At 38.9% G+C, this 15,876-nt stretch overlaps 2 protein-coding genes across 13 annotated transcripts in view; one reads left to right on the forward strand and one right to left on the reverse strand.

The window, feature by feature from the left end:
- Window positions 1-1,081: 1,081 nt before the first annotated feature.
- On the reverse strand, window positions 1,082-13,656 carry TIGD4 (tigger transposable element derived 4). 2 transcript variants are annotated; one of them, XM_054682693.2, is made up of 3 exons: window positions 13,353-13,656; window positions 5,586-5,674; window positions 1,082-5,431 (listed from the first exon to the last, which is right to left on the reverse strand). In XM_054682693.2, the coding sequence occupies exon 3, from the start codon at window positions 4,887-4,889 to the stop codon at window positions 3,351-3,353; it is 1,539 nt and encodes a 512-aa protein (XP_054538668.1). In that variant the 5' UTR covers window positions 4,890-5,431; window positions 5,586-5,674; window positions 13,353-13,656; the 3' UTR covers window positions 1,082-3,350. The 2 variants fall into 2 exon arrangements, with proteins under 2 accessions (XP_054538668.1, NP_001230819.4); NM_001243890.4 differs by lacking the exon at window positions 5,586-5,674 and having other exon boundaries at window positions 3,239-5,431; window positions 13,353-13,634.
- ARFIP1 (ADP ribosylation factor interacting protein 1) overlaps window positions 13,654-15,876 on the forward strand; it is a 131,895-nt gene continuing 129,672 nt past the window's right edge. For 2 of the 11 annotated variants that reach the window (XR_010156359.1, XM_009448416.5), the window contains exon 1: window positions 13,672-14,096. The gene's annotated coding sequence lies outside the window, so the exon portion shown is untranslated. Of the gene's footprint in view, window positions 14,097-15,876 lie in introns of all 11 variants that reach the window. The other 9 variants (XM_009448419.4, XR_010156361.1, XM_009448418.5 and 6 more) reach the window with 9 other exon arrangements.

Here is a 15,876-nt window from a genome sequence, read left to right on the forward strand (position 1 = left end):
GAGGGGGAGGGGGAGGGGGAGAGGGAGAGGGATTTATATTTTTGTATGCAAAATTTTCTTTCAGTCTCATTCTATGAATGGAGTAAACTCAGATTCAGAGAAATATATGTCTATCACAAGGTAGCAGAGAACTACAGTTTGATTTGACTTATTCCACTGAATGAAACTTTTTCTGAGAATGTATTGTATGCACACTATGGTCCCCACCCTAGGTCTTTCTGTGCTGTGGTGGTCGGATTTTCTCTTAGCTTCTTGACAGACTCAAGCCATACTGTACTTACTTAGCTCAGGCTAGATCTAAGGATCTAGCCTACCACTGGAGTCTGAAACCACAGCCAGATGTGTAGTGCTGCCTCTCCTAAGGTGCAAACCTCTCTCTGCCAGTCCCTACCAAACTGGAGCCCCTAATGGACCAGCAATTGAAAAGAGTGTCTCTTAACAGCTGAGGTATTTGCTTGGAAAGCTCTCCTTCAACCCTCTCTTTCCTCTTTTCCCCATTCTGGTTAATCTGCTCTGTATACAGTGAAAAGAAGGTTTGAGATTTGATCTCAGGTCCAAATGGGAAGCCAGGCAGGCCACATGAAACTCATAGGCCTTAATTTACTCATTGTCCTACTTTATCCTGAACTAAACCTTTCACTAGTAGTTAAGTGGCCGTTGGAAGTGAAATGATGTCCCAAATTCAACATAAGACTTGCTCTTAATGAAGTAGAAGGAAGCAAAAACATTGTTGAAACAGTAGGGATTTGCAAGGCAAGAATAATGAAAATAATGCCACATTAAATTGAAAAACAGGCAAACTAAAGTTGTGTTTTGAAAAGACAAGCAATATTTAGTTCTAACTTTGTAATGATTGTGTATGTAGAAGATAAATCAGGAGCAAGATATGCAGCAGTGATTGTCATCTGAGGAAAAGTTAATTTCTAAAATTTTTATTCAAAAATTGCTTATATGTCTTCTAAACTACAAAAGAGTGCACAGTAACAACTTATCTTTGAATTTAAATCTGTGGGCATTTTAAATTCTTATTTATAATAGCTTTGTCTTATTTTTTTAGATTAATTTTACTTTTTTTGAGACAGGGTCTCACTCAGTCACCAAGGCCGGAATGTGGTAGCACAATCACTGCTTGCTGCAGCCTCAACTCCTGGGCTCAAGCAATCCTCCCACCTCAGTCTCCCAAGTAGCTGGGACAACAGGCACGTGCCACTGCATCTCGCTAATTTTCTTATTTTCTGTAGACATGGGGTCTCCCTATGTTGCCCAGGCTGGTCTTTAACTCTTGGGCTCAAGTGATTCTCCTGCCTTGGTCTCCCAAAGTGCTGGAATCACAGATGTGCACCACCATGCCCAGCCTTGTCTTATTATATTATCTTTAGATACATTATGCCTCAGAAATATTTATGGATCATGGAATGGATCATGTCATATAGGAGAAAAAAAAGAGAGTGCTTTCAGTACTTTGGAAATATTGAACTTATTTTAAATATTTTCAAAAGAACTACACTGGAACCTCTGTGATTGACTGGTACAGAATTACCAAATCTGATGGCGTCCCAGTATTTCACTAGTAATAGTGTTCTCAGAAGAGCTCTTATGAATAGTGCTACCAGCATGGATCCAGCATATTTTCTTTGCCCTCAGTCCCCTAAACTCAAGGGAAGAAAATAATACAATTTTCCTTCATAGAGTATAGATAAGAAGCATTGTGGTACATAGAGGAATACAGGACTAGGTGACAGGGAACAGCTGCATTTTACTTTTGGCTCTGAGATATTTTTAACCAAATCATTTCATCTTTCTAGGTTTTAATTTCCTCATCTATAAAAATGGAGATAACAATTCTTTTATCATTGAATATCTGGAATGATTAAATAAAACAGACCACAAAAAAAGAAAAAAATTATTGAGGAGCCAATATATGCCAAGTACTATAGTTAAAGGTGGAACTCCTAAGAGCTCCATTAGACCCATGATTGTACCAAATTACAATTTTAAATCAAATCATTAATAAAATGCTTTCAAGTAATCCTTATTTCACTCTAAAAGAAACTTTAATTTTAATACATTTTAAGGCTTACTATTACCAACTCTCAAAAGCAGAATAAATCAACAGTTGAAAAATAAAAATGCTTCCTAAAGATATTTCCTTCCAAATGTGTCATCTGTTGGCAGACTAATAATTCATAGTAAAAATAATCTGTATGTTTTACATTTTTATAAAATATTTTTCAAAGGGGATACTAAATTGAGTGTAATAAGTTAAATAAGCAAACTAGCTAAAATTTAACAATGGAAAAGTCTCACAAATTATTGTTACAATATTCTACTATCTAAAGACTACTTTATAGATGGAAATCAATTAATTCCATACAATATTTTAAAACATTTTATAGATAAAACTTCCTCAAACAGAATTTTAATCCAAAGTGTTACCCATCAAATTTGGGGGAAAAAAGGATTACATACATCAAAATATGCTAAAAGGACATTTAGTTTTACCTGAAAATAAAATTCAGTAAAATCCAAAAAATAATTAAATATAGATTAAAAGCTTGAGCTGTTAAAATTAGAAAAATATCTAGGCATAACTATTACACTATAAATATCACAAGAATTTAATAAATGTTTCAATAATATATTTTTCTATTAAACACAAATATACATATAAATATTCAGGAAGAATCCATAGCTTCTAGTTACAGATGACAAACCTGATAGGGTCACAGCTTTTCATTTGACCTGATATACAAATAACTTGAAAGTAGTAAGACTCATATTTTTAATCATTTTGGTATATAGTTAAGTCAGATTTTATTTTCAGCAGGTTTCCGTAATTTCTTATTAGAAAGGTCAGCTAGTTATTTGAAAAATAAATTAAAATTACTTTATCTTTGATATTTAAGTCTAGTTAGAATACATATGGCATATATATATATCTTTATAAAAATAAACTATTGCTAGATTTTTTTCTGAGATTAGGTAGATAAATTAAAATATTCTAGAACATAATCTGAACTTAAAAAAACAAAATAGAAATCACCAATTCAATGTGTAAATATAGCAGAAGAGTTCCTTTTATGTTTGACATATTGACCATATGTGTCTAGTATAGCCCTTTGAAATACTTTTACTCCCTAAAACCTTGTTAAATAGAAATTTGTACTTTTTTATTCAATCATTATTTACTAGGGAGTTTTGCTATTCAAACCAAAGGTTTTTGCAATTAAACCAAGGATTAGCAGTTTTCCATTTTTTATGTTTAAGTGTTGTGGTACAACTCCTTTACATACCTTATATAATAAAATGTATCAGGAAAAGCTATTACTCTTTAGATGTACAATACATAGTTACTTAGGTGATAAAGAGTTAATAAAATTTTCAAGGTCTGCTAAAGAATTTTGAAGTCCGTCATTCATATCTTGACTTCTGAGAAATTTTTTCAGAGTATCTAAAGCAGTTATTGCCTCAGATTTTGATGGTAAAGGGAGTTCAGTTCCTGGAGATCCATCATCATCCTCTTCATCAGAAGTGTAAAATCCAGTTTCATCCGATTTGCTTTCTTTGGTGCATACGGAATCACCATTTGGTGCTGCTTCACATGTCTCCAAATCATCATCCAGGGCAGCATATTCTTCTATAGATAAACCTTCAGGAAATTCTACTCCTGCCCCCAGAGCATCAGCAACCAAATCCAGACCAGTATCCTTCTCTGCATTTGTTATGTCACTTTCTCCCTTTTGAGATTTGAATCCTGCCTCTTCATAGCTTTTAACAATAGTCTCTGGGGTTACAGCCCTCCAGCAAAGATGCAATGTATCAACTGCATCTAGTAGTGAAAATGTAAATTCTTTGCTACCTTCAACAGAGCTTAAAAATTTCTTGATAAGACAGTGTCGATATTTGATTTTAAGGCTTTTAATAATGCCTTGTTTCATAGCTATACATTTGGAAGATAAACATGATGGAAAGAATGCTAACTCAATGGATTTTAGGTTCTTTACCTCTGGATGTGCTGGAAAAGACTCAACAAAAATCACCACTCTTCGTTGCTGGGCTTGAAATTTCTCATCAAGCTTTCGCATCCATTGTTCAAATACATCGGAGGTCATCCATGCCATTCTGTTAGCTTCATAACACACAGGCAATGATTTTAAACCTTTGAAACAATGTGGATTTCTCTTTTTTCCAATGACAAGCAAAGGAAGTTTCTCTGAGCCATCCATGTTTGTGCCAACCACCAGAGTTATTCTGTCTTTGCATAACTTTCCAACTGAACATGTTTCGCCTTTAAATGCAAATGTATTGGTAGGTAACATTCGATAAAGCAGCCCAGTCTCTTTTATATTAAAAACATTTTTAGGATGATAATCATTTAAATAATAAGGAAGTACATTTTGGTACCAGACAGTCGAAGGGTCTACTGGTACACCTGTAGCTTCTACAGGTTGAGCTCTGAATACTAAACCATACCTGGATTTAAAACGATCCAGCCAACCATTACTGCACTTAAAATCATTATGGCCCAGTTTCTGGGCAAAATCATTAGCTTTTAGACGTAACATCGGACCATTAACTGGTACATTTAGACACTGAGCAATTCGATACCACCTCATTAATGCCTCTTCCAGATCTGTGTAAAAAGCAGTTCTCAGTCTTTTTCTCTTTGGATCAAATCTTAGAGATTCAAAGGCTTCTAGAACTTTGTCTTTATTCTTCATAATAGAAGACAATGAATTTTTCTTTATTCCATATTCAGCAGCAATCTCTGCTTTTTTCTTGCCACTTTCCACTGCATTTATGATGTCGATCTTTTCCTCAATGGATAGGCTTTTCTTTTTCTTCACTGTTACAGGCAGAGTTGAGGCATCCACAGAAGCTTCTGCCATCTCAGCCAGTGCTTATGTAGAGATTACTCCTCTTAACTTCCTGGTGACTGTTTCTTTAAATAAATTTGTTTTCCAGTATAATATAGATTGCTGCTTTCTATCCTACCTTATACACTAAAAGTTGGTAAGTGTCTAATAGTCTTATTTTGTAGGAACTTGATGACAAAATATGCTTTTTCAAAGATCTGAAGAAAAATATTATATGCAACTAGAATATTTTAGAAGAGAAACTTCCTTCCTAGTACCTTGTATAGCTCAGTTTATAGCTTATTCAGAGTTGTAGAAGTCAAGCTAAAATAGAAATCTCATTATATAAAACCTGTCCAGTCCTGCTGATGTATTTTTGGAACTTCAATCCTTTAAGATGATCCATTTTATCCATGCACACATTCAACCTCCTATTAATTCTCCATAGAAGGCCTCAGAGATAAGAAAAAACGTTCAAAAGTTTTCATGCAACTATTACCCATTAATTTTCAAGTTTGTTCATGGTAAAGAAGAAAATGGTAGAATCCTTCTAGAACTTGCCAGTATATCTTTTTCTGTTGTTTGAAAAATTAAAAAAAAAAGCAATTTTAGCGATATGTCAATTGAATATTAAAATAATGCTTATACCCAATTATGATGTTCTTAATAATGAAAATAATAGAAGCATGGTTCTGAAAATACAATAAAGTTTCCAAGAGAAATGCTTACCTCCCAAAGGCCTCTCTGTAAAAGCTCTCTAGTTCTGTTCTACAGATTTGAATTCTCACTTGCCTTTGAATGCTTTATAATATATAGTTCTGAAATAAATCAGATAAATTTAATCTATTTTGAAAATGTGGGCTTACCAAAATTAAAGAACTAAAAATGATGCTGGATAGATGCTTGGTGGCTATTTTTCACATGAGGTCACAGACTGCACCCTCTAACTTCTCCAAAAGAAAACATACTCAGACAGTAGTCACAAGGTTCAACTTTTAATAGCACATGGGAGACAGTGTCTCTTTCATAGGAGTCTGACAGAAAATGCTTCCCTAAAAAATCAAGTGACAATTCTATTTAAAAAAAAATCTAAATCCCATTCGAACTAAAAGCTTAAAAACCCAATACCTTTTTATTTTTATGATTTAAAATTTTTCTCTTCTTTTTTTTTTAACCCTTATCCTGTTAGTAGGCTAAGAACTCAGTAACTTTTGTATTAATTTGACACATTAGCTGAAGGTACAGAGGCCAGAAATACTGGACAAAAGGCATAGAAACAAACAATTAGGAGAGTATAATGCAGAAAAAGATGTAGACTAAGAACAGGAAGGATAGTGACCACAAGTCTTAACGTCTCAGGTCTTCTACTTTCTATCTGTAAAAAAAAAAAAGGTGCCAGGCAGTTCTGAATTGAGAAGTGACTCTGCTATTTAGTACTCATGTGATCCCAGGTAATTTACTTAACCATATGAAGCTTCAGCTTCCTTATCTGTAAAATGGGAGTAACTACAGCACCTATCTCATTATTGTGCATTCAAAAAGATTCAATGAAAGAGTGTAAAGCACGTAGCACAGTATTTAGTACTTTAAGAAAGTGCTCAACAAATAGGTGGTGATGATCTCATCATCATTATCTCTCTCATGTCTTTTGGCTGTGTGAATCTACAATTTGGAAAAGTATAAAATCCTACTTGCAAACAGAAGCAAGAATCCCACCTTAAATCTATACTCAAAGTAGGGCTTTTCTTTTTTTCTTTTGAGATGGAGTCTCACTCTGTCGCCCAGGCTGGTATACAGTGGCACAATCTCGGCTCACTGCAACCTCTGCCTCCCAGGTTCATGCGATTCTCCTGCCTCAGCCTCCCAAGTAGCTGGGACTACAGGCACACGCCACCACGTCCAGCTAATTTTTGTATTTTTAGTAGAGACGGGATTTCAACATGTTGGCCAGGATGGTCTCAATCTCTTGACCTCATGATCTGCCCGCCTCGGCTGCCTCCAGCCTCCCAAAGTGCTAGGATTACAGGCGTGAGCCACTGTGCCCGGCCTAAAGTGGGGCTTTTCTTAAGCCATGAGAACAGTCACATGGCCCCAGATAGGCTCACCTCTACTTTCCCAAGTCAGCACCTCCCTTATCAGAATCTGTGGGGCAGCCAAGATAATAACAAGCTAATTTGATGAGCAGTGTTACTTCTGTGTGAGTGTGGGCACTCCATTCTTCTTGCTGGGCTTCCTGGTTTCCCAGGTGATGCACAACTTTTTGCACAAAATCTTTTGACAAAACTTTTGCCAAAATTCTTCTGCCCTTGTTGTCCAACTCAAAGGAGGAATTTTTAATCATAGGAATTACAACCAGTAAAGGAATTCTTTTTTTAAAAAAGTGTCATTTCGAAAAAAGTCTTAAAAATAATGATAGCCCAGGGTTTTAGTTTTTAAATGGTTTTACTACCTGTATTCCAAATAACTAAGGAGGAAGGTAAAACTGGATTTCATTGGTCCCACAGTTACAATGTGGTTAAGAGCAGTCCAGAATCCAGGCTTTTAAATGTCAAGTCAGCATTCTTTTCAACTATATTACAGTATCTTTGAATCACACTGGTGGGGCCTCCTGTGACCATAGTTACAGATTCTATGCTCCCAGCACCAACCTAAGCCAGCATTTCCAATGCCTTAAAAAAAAAAAAAAAAAGCAACATTAGGCCTCCATGGAAGAATAGGCCATTATGAATTCTGTGAACACAAATAGCAACTCTATCTGTCAGCGAGGGCAAACCTAAGTAATAAGATTTGACCATACAACTAACATTAAAAAAACTTGCTTGTATATGGGATCTCTTCTTATGTTTTCCTACGATTTCCTGTAAATATGCAATTATTTCAAAATAAAAATAAAATTCTTGCTCTTATTAGGAAGATACCAACCTTCAGAAATTGACATAGCAAAAACTAATTTTTCAAAGACAAAACCAACCAAATTTACTAAGAGAAAGAGAATCTCTCAACTTCGTCCTTCCTTCTTTCCTTCCTCTTTTCCTTCCTTCCCTCCTTTTTTCTTTCCTTCCTTCCCTTCCTTCCTCCCTCTCCCAATCCCTCCCTCTCTTCCTCCCTCCCTTCCTTCCTCTCTCCCTCCTGCCTTATCTCATTTATCAGAAATAAAATCTATCATGTCAAACAGCAAGGATTATAGAAAAAGTAACTTGAATTTCTTCTTTTCCCATCCTGGTTAAAGTGACATAATATATACTATCAGAGATTGCTCATTATCTTGAGAAAATTGAAAATGTGATAACTTTATTTAGGAAGATTAGGTTTTTCCCCTGAGTTAACATTAGTCAAAGCTGCAATTTTCCATGATAAGATACATCTTTATTCCTAAAAACAATCACATTTCTAATGCCAAACAGACAAATTAGACTTTTTCCCTAGAAAAAAATAAGGCATCAATACTACCTGATCAATGAAGCTGACATTCTCCAAACTCCAACAGTATAACATCTAGGATATTCTTTTGCAAGGAGTAATGGCAGCAGCTAATATTTCTCAGAATAGTCATCCTCTCAAGCTCATTAATCATTCTCCCTCTTGAAAATATTACAGCAGAGAAATGCTATTCTACATGTTAGGGAATATTTTCTCTATGTCAATGGTTAAGCTAATCAGAAAATAAGAATATGCAAATCATCAAAAAAGACTCACCAAATTAATTTCAAATAAAGAAAACAATGGTCAATCCTACTATTAATAAGAAAAACATAATCTTCTTTTAAAAAAAACATACATGTTTGTTTTTGCCTATCAGAATGTCAGTATCTAGCGTTTGCTGGGGTGAGGTAACAGGTTGTTAAGAGGCACATAAATTGTTACAATACGCTTATGGAGGGCAAATTTGCAATATGATATACAAACCTTAAAACTGTGTATAACGTTTTATCTAGCAAGTCTATATCAAGGATTTTCTTTTTTTTTTTTAAGACGGAGTCTCGCTTTGTCACCCAGGCTGGAGTGCAGTGGTGCAATCTCAGCTAACTGCAACATCTGCCTCCTGGGTTCAAGCAATTCTCCTGCCTCAGCCTCCCAAATAGCTGTGATTACAGGCATGTGCCACCACGCCCGGCTAATTTTTTGTATTTTTAGTAGAGACGGGGATTCACCGTGTTAGCCAGGATGGTCTCCATCTTCTGACTTCGTGATCCGTTCACCTTGGCCTCCCAAAGTGCTGGGATTACAGGTGTGAGACACCATGCCTGGCCTATATCAAGGATTTTATCCCAAAAGAATAATTATAGATGTAAAAATAATTTCTTACAAATGTATTAGTTTTCTACTGCTAATGCAACAAATTACCACAAACTCAATGCCTTAAAACAACACCCATTTATTATCTCACAGTTCTGTAGATCTTAAGTCCAGGTGGGCTCAACTGGGTCCTCTGTTTAGGGTCTCACAAGGTAGAAATCAAGATGTTGGTCAGAAGCTGGGCTCTTATCTGGAGGCTCTGGGGAAGAATTTGCTTCCAAGCGCAATCAGATTGTTTGCAGAATTCAGTTCCTTGCTGTTGTAGGACTATGGTCCCTAGTTTTTTTTGTTGGCTGTTGGCAGGGACTACTCTCAGCTTCTAGAGGCTTCCCTCAGGTCCTTGTCTGTGGCCCTCTTCATTTCAGCAATGGAGAACATTCCTCCTGTAGAATCTCTTTCACACTTTGAATCTCTCTGACTTCCTCTACTGCCACAAGCAGGAGAAAACTCTCTGTTCTTAAAGTGCTCACTTGATTAGGTTAGGTCTACCTAGAATATTGCCCTTTTGATTAATTCAGAGTCAATTGATTAGCAACCTTAATTACATCTCCAAAATTCCCTTGCAAGTAACATAACATAATCATGGAAGTAATATCCCATCATGTTCACAGGGAGAGGGAATTATACAAGGTAAGTGTCACTGGAGTTCATCTTAGAATTCCACCTGCTACACGGGACTATTCCCTGCATTGCTATATAATTACAGACAAAATTGAAAATATGCAACAAAAAGGATTCATTCAATAAATTACAAAATATCTACATGCTGAAATACTATTGTGCCACACAAAGAGAATATTTAATGATATGAAAAAATTCCATGATACATTAAGTGAAAAAAGCAAAATATAAAATTATATGTCAACAAATACAACATACACTAAAAATTACATCAGAGCAGAGGCTCATGATTATTCCTACACAGCTCACTTCCAGCAAACCATAGGGTGTCAGTAGCAATTTGTTAAATAAATGAAGAAATATATATCTACATAGATATAAAGACAAAAAATACATTGACCAAAATGTTGAATGTTCTCTCTAGGTACATGAATTATAAATAAGTTCAGTTTTTTCCTCTTTATAGTTAAAAACATTTTTACAACTCTAATGTTCTACCTTTTTTTCTTCCACAACAGTCATCTTAGAATAATGTTCTACTTTTGCACCAAGTTATTAAAAAAAAAATCAGTATCAGAAAACATAAAGCTGGCATTCTTCCCATTCAGAATCTCTAGGAGTAACGAGTCACTCTCCTTTTATCAGTAGTTTATACCCCTCTGCAGAGAATCAACTACTTCCAAACTTAAGAAAGCACTCACTCATTGTCTTCTACAGATAGATAGCAACTATATCCACTTAATCCCACTTGTACCATTACCCTAAGTAGCAGGAGTTGCTGGTATTCTTGAACTTGCCTGGTATGCAACAGACAACATATTTCCATAACTCAACTAGAGTTGGCCAATTTCCTGGTGTTATAAGAGAATCAAGTAAGTCCAAAGTTCAGTTTCCCCAAAACCATCTTATTTATCATGGCAAAACATGCAAAACAGTAGTATAAAGCAGACTGAAATGGGGGCTCAAATCAAAGGCTGTAAGATCCAAAAACAGGGAAAAATGAATTCTCACAGGGAAGATAAATAATGGGTTCATGACAGAAGTAGCATCTGAACTCAACTGTAAAGGATGGATAGGTACATCACAGGTAAGGAAAAATAGGAAAACATTTCTGCTGATAAGAATAGACAATAAAGCATGGAAGAGGGAAATATGCAGTTTGAAGCATATTAAACATTTCTTTGCAACTAAAGTTTCATATCTATGTCTATATTGGTATTTATACCTATCTCTATTAGTTGGCTAAATTAGCACTTTTCCTTCAGGTATATGAAAGAGAGTGCTCATTTGCAAGATTGAGGCCAGATCTTGGTAAGCCTTTAATGCCAGGATAAAGAATTAGACTTCATTGAGTATGCCACAAATGCCATTCAGGGCTACTAGAGTTCCCCACAAGCCCCATGAATAAATAGCACCTGATTTTTCAAAAGCCAAATAAACAGCCAATAGCAGTGCAAAGTTAAATGAGTAGATAATCTCCATGTCATAAGTATATATGGAAGGCAGCTATTCCCTTTTTTCTTACCTCTCTAAAAATAAATGACAATTCAGAGAAAAGTAGTAATCTTCTATTCTAAACAAAATGAGCAGGCAGGGTCCCCCAAGTTTTAGGGCAAAGGAAGAAAGGAAGAAAAGAAGGGAGGGAGGGAGGAAGGAAGGAAGAAAAAAAGGAAGGAAGGAGGGGAGAAAGGAAAAAAGAAGGAAGGAAGGGAGGGAGGGAGGGAAGGAGGAAAGAAAAAGAGGAAGAAGGAAGGAAGGAGAAGGGAGGGAGACAAGAAGGAAAGGAGGAAAGAAAAAGAGGAAGGGAGGGAAAAAAGGAAGAGAGGGAGAGAGGGAAGAGAAAACAAGTCTCCTCTAAGCAGGGCCAGGCTTAAAATGATGTTTTTCAGTTAGTACCAAAAATATTCCCCAATCCAAAGAACGCTGGTTTGCTGCTTCCATTGTCTCAAAGGATGTATAGAATTCCACTATTTTCCATCACCAGCTGAAGTAGCTTCTAGTGTTTTCTTGGAGCCAGACTACATTCTAATTTCCTTCAGGGCAGTGGAAATCATGGAAAGATTAAAACTGTGTATATATAGCCTTGCACAGCGTAATACTGTGGATGAGGATTAATCATACACAGTACCAGAATTCACTGAAGAGTATCTAACTTGGTTAGCATCTTCACCAAGCAGAAGTTAGCATTAGTTCCAAATCCATCTGAATCTCCATCAAAACCATCAGCAGCTGCCAAAGAAACTATGAACAAACTAAAGCAAGTCTTCACCTTTCCAAAATAAGAAACACTTCAGAGTCTGACAGTCTAATAGTTAGACTAACTTTAGTCAAGCTAAGCATCTCCAAACTCAAGAGACAGCTAGCAGGAATCTTTAAGATAACAGCCAGCAAAAACAATTTAGTATTATTCATTGTCCACATCATTCAAGCACCGCTGAGTCCTACCGTACACTTCCTCCAAGTCACCCTTCTGAAACCCTAGGAACAACACTTGTACTTAGCTGCAAGTTCTGTAGTTGCTCAGTTCCGACACAATTACAGCAGTAATTAATTTAGATTGGGATTATTTTCTTATAATTGAGAAGACTAACGGTCTCCAAACTAACAAGATGGCTTTGTACAGAAAAATCCACAGTAAGCTATAACAATTGAAGTTACAGTTTGAGTGGGTTGGCATATATATTTGCTCCTTTCTTTTGTTTAAGACAGAACCACTTAAGATGAGAGATTTATGTTTTGGAATTTCAGTACTATTTTTGTAAGAGGTGGTATCCTAGAGAGCTCAATCAATATTGTTATACATTGGAAACATTTATGGTGCCATAGGTATTTACTATTCACAGATCTGGGGAAGATACCTGCCAGGGATAATTTCACTACACTGAAACTCCCTGGAAATCTGTAGAGGTAGAGCTCTGCCTTTGGGCATTAGTCATTTAAAATGTCTTGTCAGCTACTGTGACAAGTAAAGGCAGCTGAGAAGTACGGTCTAAAGAAGGGTAAATCTCGCCGTGTGCACAGTTACCCTTCGCATTTCTACAAGCGAAATGGGAGTAAAAATGAGCATTCAAAGCTGTCAAAGGAAAAGCAGTCCAGCAGTTCGAAGGGATATTCTGTGATGGACCAACTGTATGGTACAGTGTGTAAATGAACTTCAGGTCTATCTAGCTTTCGCACCACTGAGCTCTGGGGATGGGGAGAGTAGTGCAGGTTGGGGCCCCGTTTAGGAAACTACGAAGGGCTCTGAGAGAGCGAATTGTTCAGCAGTTTCCGTAACAGAACAATGATCTATTTAAGAAGTAATGGGGCAAGCAAAGAAAGCAGAGCTCGGTCATCCGGAAAAAGAAAGAGGAGCCAGAAAGAAAAGTATCAGGGAATCTACTGTGAGAGAGCGAGCAAAAAGCAAAAAGCGATCACAGATCCAGAGCAAGTAAGAGCTCAGGGATGCCGGGCCCGGGGGTCTAGCCTTTCTGAAGGGAGAGGGCTCCCCAGGCACGGGGGCAGCGCCCGCATTCCGTCTGCTGCCTTATCTTCGCTTTCTCCCTACCACCCCCACCTTCCCCGCGGGACTGGAATAACCTTCTTCGTGCTCTCCGGTGGCTGAGAAAGCAGCTTTCGCTCTTCTGTGGTAGCGTGGAGGTGAGGTACATCCACCTCCACCCTCCCGGCACCAGCTCACGGTCTGTTGGGGGGTCCTCCCAACGTGTGAGGCTAGGGTGTGTGAATGAAAAAGAGGGAGGCGGAGGCCTCCTGGAGACCTTCGACCTCTCAAGACCAGGCAGGGGCGCCCTTCCGCAAGCTCCCAGCTCTAGCCGGTGCCTCTGGCTCCGCGCGCATTACGGCGCTGCCAGAAAATTACCCGGGCAACGACACCGCCGGAGTCCCGGATGTGGTTGCTAGGGCAGCAGAGGGAGGGGCGTAGCCCGCCTCCCGGAGAAGGGCGGAGGGATCCTCGTGGGAGGTGCGCTGACACCACCGAGACGTGGCCGGGCAAGGCCGGATTGAGGGAGAGAGAGGCCGTCCAGGGCCAGGGACAACGCTACTTCCGGTCTCCTCACTTCCGGCTTCGCTGCTTTTGGTTCTGGTTCTGGAGGCTGGGTTGAGAGGTCGCCGGTCCGACTGTCCTCGGCGGTTGGTCAGTGTGAATTTGTGACAGCTGCAGTTGCTCCCCGCCCCCGAGCAGCCGAGGTGCGTGGGGGAAGGGGAAGAAGGAAAAGGTCCGGGTCGCGTTTCCGCTCACTTTTTGCCAGGGTTGAGGCGATTCCAGAGAGCGGTGGAAAGGATAAGCCTCGACTTAGAAGCTACCGAGTTACTCTAAGAAAGGTGAGGGCGGAGCTGGCTCGCCTGGGAAGAGGCGGGGGAAAGATGGTTTGAGGTGGCTGGTGGGGCGGGCACGTTGCCTACGGGTTCACCGTTCCGAACTTTCACAGGGCACGCCTCTCCTTAGTCTGTGCCGTATCTGCCCAAGTGTTATGCCTTTGGTTTCTTCTGTCCTTCATTCCTTCTGTCCCTCTGAGTGTGCCCCCGAAACAGTCGAGTGAAGGTGTAGAACCGGCCCTTGCAGGGAGGCACTTTCTTGGCTTTGCATACATTGGGTGGGAAAAGGGGTTGCAGGATCCAGAATCCGGACCTTTCTTGACAAAGTGTCGGAGTGGGCCACCTTCAGGCTTGCTGTCCAACCCTCATTTCTCCCCTCCTCTCCCTGCATCCCCAGCTTCCTCTCTCCCGCAGTGGGAGGAAGGGAGATAGTGACAGTCCCTCTGAGAGGTTCATCTGGCAGTGGTGCAGGGAGGAGTCTTGCCTGTGAATGTCCCAAGCCCGACTGCGTCTGAGGACGTTCAAGGAATGCTGGAGTTTTGGAAAGGGAGTTGTTCGATTGTCTTCTGCTCCGTTCCTGTTTGCCAAGTTACTACTGTTTGCGTGTCTAGGAAAAGGAAATAATTTTTTAAAAACAGTTTTTAAATGCTAGACGTTTTTCCCTTTTACTTTATTTTGTTATTACTTCCTTTGTTTTGTTCTTACCTTCCTCTTGAGCCCTTTGATTTCAAAAAGTTTACACTTTATACTTCCTGCAGATCCTTTGGCCACTCTTAGGATTTCTGTCCCCCGCCCCTACCCTGTTTTCTCCTAAAGTATAAAATTCATCTAACTACATTATTATTTGATAAGGAAAAGCCGGAAGAGATCCAGAACTTCGCATAAACTTTTGCTTTCATACTTTCACCTGTAAGGGTGTGTTCATGTTTGCCATTTAATGAACTTAATTGGCATAGAAATGTGCACCAGAAATGGTTACCTTAAGTCAGCCGTCTGTTAAGGCTTCAGGAATTGGCCTTTTCTTTTTTCTTTCTTTTTTTTTTTTTTTTGAGACAGAGTCTCACTCTGTCGCCCAGGCTGGAGTGCATTGGCACGATCTCGGCTCACCGCAACGTCCACCTCCCAGGCTCAAGCTTTTCTCCTGTCTCAGCCTTCGAGTAGCTGGGTTTACAGGTAGGCGCCACTACCGCCTAGCTAATTTTTGTATTTTTAGTAGAGACGGGGTTTCACCGTGTTGGCCAGGCTGGTCTCAAACTCCTGACCTCAAATGATCCTCCCTCCTCGGCTTCCCAAAGTGTTGGGATTACAGGCGTGAGCCACCGCGCCCGGCCGAATTGGCCATTTCATTGCTGTTCTCTCAGAGCGGCTACAGATTACTATATTTTACTGCTGTCTTAATTCTGCTTTTCTTTCGTTTGTCCTGTGGTGTTTTTTGTTTTGTTTTCCTTGCTTAGCATGACCCACGTCTTCTCCCGACTACCAAGTCTAACACACTTTTATCTGAGAAAAGAGAAAAGATTTCTAATGTATTTTGTGGATTAAATCCCTGCCTCAGTTACTTTAGTTTCTTTCCAAATTGATAAACTGGTTTTCCTTGGATTATGATTTGCCTTAATCCTGGATGATGACTTGGGGTTCATGGCCTAAGGGTCAACAACTTTCAGGGGTCTTCCTCATTCCCACCCCTGAAATTATATGCAGTTTTGTTTGAGTGAATTTTTTTCCCTCCTGGGGAAAGTGTCCATTGTTTTTATCAAATTCTCAAAGGAGATATACAGCCTCTTGA

This window comes from Pan troglodytes, chromosome 3, assembly GCF_028858775.2.
Source record: "Pan troglodytes isolate AG18354 chromosome 3, NHGRI_mPanTro3-v2.0_pri, whole genome shotgun sequence".
Classification (NCBI taxonomy): domain Eukaryota; kingdom Metazoa; phylum Chordata; class Mammalia; order Primates; family Hominidae; genus Pan; species Pan troglodytes.

What these genes read in the sequence shown, in the direction of transcription:
- TIGD4 (XM_054682693.2), bottom strand. Translation starts at nt 4,889, where the DNA reads ATGGCAGAAGCTTCTGTGGATGCCTCAACTCTGCCTGTAACAGTGAAG.